Raw genomic sequence first — 6,662 nt, 5'->3', positions numbered from 1 at the left:
CAGAACTGTCTGAAATGTACTTCTTGGCTGACAGTGCAGGTTTGTTTCCACAAGACTACAACTAGTCACTAGGGCTGGGCCATATCATACTGTGCACGGTAATACCAGTGTAATGTTAAGGGATGATATGAAACTGAAATATCGTGATAACATTTCAGTGAAATGCGCAGTGCCATTGTTTAAGTCCGGTCTCATGCACATGGAGCAAGAAGCATAGCGGCAACCAAGAGGGAGGGCGAATGCAGTGCGTCGACCGACACAGTAGGGCTGGACCCGAATATTGGACTATTCTGTCGCTGTGGTGGTGTCCAGATAGCGATTTTGAGATCCGATTATTTATTTGCATTGGTTAACATGCCCACCTATGCAGCACTTCATCAATTTTCACAAAGCTTGCCTGCATTCTTATACAATTCAGATTGTATCGACCAGTAATGTAGTGAAGTACAGTTAGCGTCACATGCTGTCACAATAACTCCAGATGAGTAACTACTTTAAAAACTAACAAATATTTAGGTGCCATTTTATGTCAGCTTGATGCAATGTTTTGCTTTATTGTGTTTAAATCTGGTTAAATATTTTGCTTTAAAGAAATTGTCGACTCACTGCTTTCAAATGACTCAGTTTGCTTAATTTTTTTGTTGTTGTTGCAGGTGGACTCCAAGTTCCTCAGGAATATGCGCTTTGCTAAGAAGCACAACAAGAGGGGCTTGAAGGCGGCAAAGAGGGCTGCCAAGGCGAAATAGACTGCTTTCCAGTCACCTCCATGTCTGTGTTCCAGATTGTGTTACCACCGTCACAATAAAGCAATGCTTTGTTAACAAACCAACTTCAGATTGTACCTTGTTTGTTATAGTTGCTTGTGTTTCTGTCCGATAGTGTGAAATAAATCACCTTATTAGGTACACAGAGCTTTTTCTCATGTCGACATTGGTCCATGCCTTACTCAGGCCTTAAAACTTGAAAATGATTAGATTGAGTTGACTGTAATTGTTTCACCCAATAGAGAAAAATCTAAATCTTCTTTCTATTGTTCCAAAGAGAAATGGGATGCCTGCATTAATTTAAACGAGCTCATTGCTTTCAGCCAGTTGAAGAAAGGACGCTCCAATTAGCCAGCTTTGTTCTTCTGTCACTTTTTGAACTGTGTTTATCTTTCACTCTACCACAAGTCTACACTGGTATCACGTGAGCTGTAAAGTACCTCTGCATAGTTGGTCTAATGTTGCTCACAGCTTATCAAGGAAAATAGTGTAAATCAATAAAACCGACTGGTAGATTTTCAGATCCACTGCTCCATATTTAAGCTACATGCCTGGAGTGCAGGTCTGACGATAAATTACAGGCTTTGCCATTGAATTCCCAATCCATCTAAATTCCTCATTTGGGGGTTTTTAGTTCTTTGGTCCTCAGTTATTTCCTCCTTCTGATAAAGATCTGAACAGCCTAAAAGGAAGTCAATTAAGAGTACTAGAAGATAATGCTAAGGAGAAAATTGGAATTTAAGCATATAAACATCAGAAATTATTCTAAAGCTTTTTTCTCTCTCTATTCTGTTTAGTATCTGAACCAAACTCAAGAAACACGTAAACAAGCTCATATTTTAGGCAGTAACTAACAGGGACTCCATGTATGACGAGTGTATTTAAGGTTTTTTCCTGCTTTATTTCAAAGTACTTAGTACTTGTACTGAAGATTTGTCTTTATACTATGCTATGAAAATATAAATTTAGAATGAAATAAATGGAAATACTTTGTGAAAACAGTTATATTGCAGTCAAAAATAAACTGTAAACATTGAGATGAAATAACATTTCGAACAGAACATTTATGATTTGAATTAAAATGTGTAAATCATACACAAACATAAATTTGTAAGAAGGTTAGGAGCACCAAGAAGGAAAGATCCTATCATCGGAATCAGTTTTGTTGGCCAAGTATCTATACACACGTACTGAATTTAACCTAGTTTTTTTTTTTGTAGCACTCAAAGTACTTCCACAAAGACACACATGCATTTAAAAAGAGCAGGAGGTAAAAGAAATTAAACTGAGTCTTTATTGCTACACTTGATTTATTTTACTGTTTGTTGCTTCCAACATTATGAGGAAGCAGTGTGTTTGAGGTGTGCCTTAAAATACATCCAAGGGTGTGCCTCCAATTAACTCAAATGTTGTTAAGCTTCCAAAAGCCATGACATCATCATCTGGGCTTTCCTAAATAGGTTGAAGGCATAATCATCTTAGTGTATGTAAACTTCTGACTGAAAAATTCTCTCTCTCATTATTCTGGTCTTTAGCAAATAGAAAAAATTTGGTGTAGCTGACCTAAAACAGGAAAAGTTTAGTCACATTTAATGTCAAATGGTGAGAAGAAAAACAAAAGGTTATGTCTTTTTATACAGTGTATGTACACTTTTGGTTTCAACGGTACACATGTGGACAAAATTATTGGTACCCCTCGGTTAATGAAAGAAAAACCCACAACGGTCACAGAAAAAACTTGAATCTGACAAAAGTAATAATAAATAAAAATTCTATGAAAATTATCCAATGACATTCAGACATTGTTTTTGAACCGTGGTTCAACAGAATTATTAAAAAACAAACAAACAAACAAACTCATGAAACAGGCTACAGTCCCATGGATCTTAAATTTCTGAATAATATGTGCAACTGTAGTCACAGGAACATCAAGCTGCTTGGAGATGGTCTTATAGCCTTTACCTTTAACATGGTTGTCTATAATTTTCTTTCTAATCTCCTGAGACAACTCTCTCCTTGGCTTCCTCTGGTCCATGTTTAGTGTGGTCCACACCATGTCACCAAGCAGCACAGTGACTACTTGTAACCCTATAAATAGGCCGACTGACTGATTACAGGTTTGTAGACACCTGTGATGCTAATTAGAGGACACACCTTGATTGATCATGTCCCTTTGGTCACATTGTTTTCAGTCTTTTCTAGGGGTACCATCATTTTTGTCCAGGCCTGTTTCATGAGTTTATTTTTTTTAAATAATTCCGTTAAACCACTGTTCAAAAGCAATGTCTGATTTTCATTGGTTCATTTTCATAGAATTTTTATGTATTATTATTTTTGTCAGATTCAAGTTACTTCTGTGACAGTTGTGGGTTTTTCTTTCATTATCTGAGGGATACCAACTATTTTGTCCCCGTGTGTATGTCAGGGGTCGTTCTATTTCAAATCAAACTCAATCTGTAGAACAATTTCTGTTTAAGCATATCTGATTTGCCTGAAATTGTTATAGCATAAAATATACATATTTCTCAAGATATGTAGAAAAAAGTCATGCCTTGATATACATCTGTTTCTCCAGCCTACAAAGTGGGGTAAGAACAAACAAACAAAAACATGGCTATATTTAAAAAAAGAAAGAAGAAAATCAGTTTTATTTTACTTTCTAAAAAAGACTTGTAGTTTTTGTACAACTTGTCGTACCTGTTAAATCACTAAGTACATATGGTTCAGAAAATATCATGAGTTGACTTCTGCTTTATAGATTTATTTGTTAAAGATGGGACTGTTAATTACAGCTTTAATTTAATTAAAAAATATCTAGACTCACCCATAATTAAAGAACATACCATGTGTCCGTTATTGCAGAATCTAAATCAATGACATAATGAGGAATAACTGAAATTTCAGGCTTTTATCTTGAATAGTTCCTGAGATATTGTCATTTAAACATAACCTTAAATTGCAAAAACATGCTGGGTTGATGGACAATTAAGAAACTATTCTTGGAAAGTACTCACAAATACCATTTTAAATATTCATTATTTATGACAAAAAAAGATCCAAGCAAATCAGAGATGTAAAAAAAAGGTCAAGCAAAAGACTTCTGGCGATTTGAGATTGAATCGTCCCTACATGGTATTTACATTGCTCTGATTTGGATTTAGACCTAAATGTGTATGCAATAGACAGTACATACAGTGGTTCAGGGTTAGTAATTCACAGAAAGCTGTTGTCGTGTGTGATTTAATGCTTATCGTGTCGTCTGTGATTTTTGCCACTTTATTTTGTAGCACATAAAAAACACCTAACTTTGTGCGTTTTATTTTGAAGCAGCAGACCAGTTTGCGTCAACGCGTCACTTCCGCACACGGTCTGACTGCAACTTGCATCATTTCTCGTCTGCGGGCAGCCGGTGCAGACAGCATGTGAGTACCAGCATTTAAACTTAGTAATAATAAGCACAACACACAGGTTAGAGTACGTTCACGCATCACTGCGCACCTCTCAATGTATGTGAACGTGTGAACGTCGCCTTTCATAAACTTTGCAGTCCGTTGACTTCAAGCTAACTAACTGAAGCAATGAGCGACTAGCTTAACGTGTTAGCTAGCAGCAAGGAGGTGTCATTCTTATGATGCAGCTGTTGTGAAAAAGTGATTTACTGGATTTAATTATTTACTTTGAGTAAAGTTTCTGTGACCACAAGTTAAACTTGGAAGTACAATATAAGCCAGATTGGATTTTACACCGTAAAATATTAAGGGAAAAGCATGTTACGGTTACAAACTGTTGAGCTCTGACCGGCTTTGACAGGTTGACTACTACAAATATGATCAGCTCAGATCTGTTGAGTGTAGAAGACGTTAACTGAGAAAGAGTAAAGAAATGTCACTGTGTGCTAGCCATCTCATGTAGGTTCAATTAGGTTTGATTTAGATACCTGACCAGACCTTATGTAGCACAGTGGGTCAATGAATGGTTTATTGAAAGTAAGATTGAATTTGTCTCATGTTTTTCATGGGGGTAACAATATTTTCATCACTCATACTTTGACAATCTAGTCTTAAATTGGAGAAAAAAATACATATGTGATCCTAGGGACTTGCACACTGTGATTTCTTTCTTTTCCATTCTGCTCCACAAGCAGCACAAGAGTTGCATTTTGACTTTGTGTGGTTATACAGACACCATGGTGGAGCCGGTCCCTGAGTCCATCAACTTTCCCTCTGAGGAGGAAAGGATCCTGAAGTTGTGGCAAGAAAAGGACTGCTTCCAGGAATGCCTCAAACAATCCAAGAACAGACCGAGGTAAATCTAATCCCATAAGGTTTATAATGGCTGATATACTAAGCAAAGAATGCTCCCATGTTAAGCTAACAGCAAGGAGGCGTCATTCTTCTGAAGCAACTGTTGTGGGAAAGTGATTTACTGGAATTAATTATTTACTTTGAGTAAAGTTTCTGTGACCACAAGTTAAACTTGGAAGTACAATATAAGCCAGATTGGATTTTACACCATTACATATGACATTCGAATTTTGTTAACTAGCCTTAAGCTCAAGTCAGCTGCATTGCTTGAAATGTATTTTTTTGTGGAATAAAATGTCAAATTGCTAAATTATTATTTATATTTTAGTAGGATCCTTTACCACTATAGCATAAATCCTTATTACATGCTTGTTAAACTTGTCTTTACTGTGATATATTTCTTCAGTGTAATATCTGTTACAATTTACATTTAATATTAATTAAGCAGTACTTGATAAAGTGTTGTCAATACTTTATTTGTGCCTTAGAACAGCAACATAATAATCTTCTTGTTTCATTTCAAGGCAGGGAGTGGTTAAGGATTGTTTGTGGAGAGAGTCTTGCCAACTGTTAATGGCTAAGAGACAGTTGTATTTCCTGGCTAGCCAGTTTTTCTTAGGCTCAAGTTTATACTTTCGTAATGCCAGTGACTATATGTGCTTTCAAACATCTGAAAAAAATGCAGTAACAAACAGTAGACCTTTAAAATCAGTCTTAGTAAATAAGCAAGATTACAGTGTTAAAAATGACTAGGAACATTAAATGTGTATTTTTATGAAGTTAACCACAGTAAACCAAAATAAATTGAGATGGGGCTTAAAAAAATCAGCAGCTCTGTCATAAAGCCAGAGAAAAATGCAAGCAGATTTAACATTTCTGCACATAACTTGTATGGGCTGAAACTACAGGAACTATACGTAAATCTTTCAAAAAACAAAACAAAAAAAACCCCATTTCTTAGCCAAGAAAAAGATTAAATATCATGATGGTATTTGTTGGCCAACAAATAGTAGTAAAGTTGTGATAGTGAAGCAAATTTAATTGAAATTTAATTTAACACTTTGGCCACTAGCGACCCTGAGCGACACTGACTAGCTGACATTTAGGATCATATTTGGATAAATCTCAAGTCTCCACTTCTGAGATGATCATAGAGTCAATCCACTACTTTCTACGGTGCCAACAAAAAGGAATTGCATGAACTTGCTGTAAAGTGCTGTTTGCACATTATATTTAAGGACATGGGTGGATTTGTAGCTCCCAAGTAATTTTTTCTGTTCTTCCATATGATCACAGTTTGTTATCTGAGTATACAGAGCTGTGAAGACGCTGCTTTTCTGTATGAAGCAACAATGAATACAAATACAGTGTGTTTATTTTCTTGCACGCTGGGATGCGAAGACAAGGCTGTCTTCAGTATCCATACATGACAGTCATCTCAACTCATCCTCGTCTATCTCACAAACTACATCCATGACATAATAAGAAAATACCGCTGTCCCAGATGAATGTATTTATCATATACAGTGTTTCCTCGAGGATTTTTTTCAGCAGCAGGGACAGGCTCTCCAGGAGCCGTGGTGGCATAAACAAA

The 6,662-nt window shown here is 36.2% G+C and overlaps 1 protein-coding gene across 1 annotated transcript in view; it reads left to right on the top strand.

The window, feature by feature from the left end:
* The first annotated feature begins 4,137 nt into the window (after positions 1-4,137).
* iars1 (isoleucyl-tRNA synthetase 1) overlaps positions 4,138-6,662 on the top strand; it is a 64,623-nt gene continuing 62,098 nt past the window's right edge. The window contains exons 1-2 of the mRNA XM_008282084.1: positions 4,138-4,186; positions 4,946-5,069. Of these exons, the coding sequence (XP_008280306.1) occupies positions 4,951-5,069 (119 nt within the window). The 5' untranslated portion in view covers positions 4,138-4,186; positions 4,946-4,950. The remainder of the gene's footprint in view (positions 4,187-4,945; positions 5,070-6,662) is intronic.

This window comes from Stegastes partitus, unplaced genomic scaffold, assembly GCF_000690725.1.
Source record: "Stegastes partitus isolate 25-593 unplaced genomic scaffold, Stegastes_partitus-1.0.2 Scaffold257, whole genome shotgun sequence".
Taxonomy (NCBI): Eukaryota; Metazoa; Chordata; class Actinopteri; family Pomacentridae; genus Stegastes; species Stegastes partitus.
Note: the sequence above shows the minus strand (reverse complement) of the source record. Positions and strands in the feature narration are given on the sequence as shown.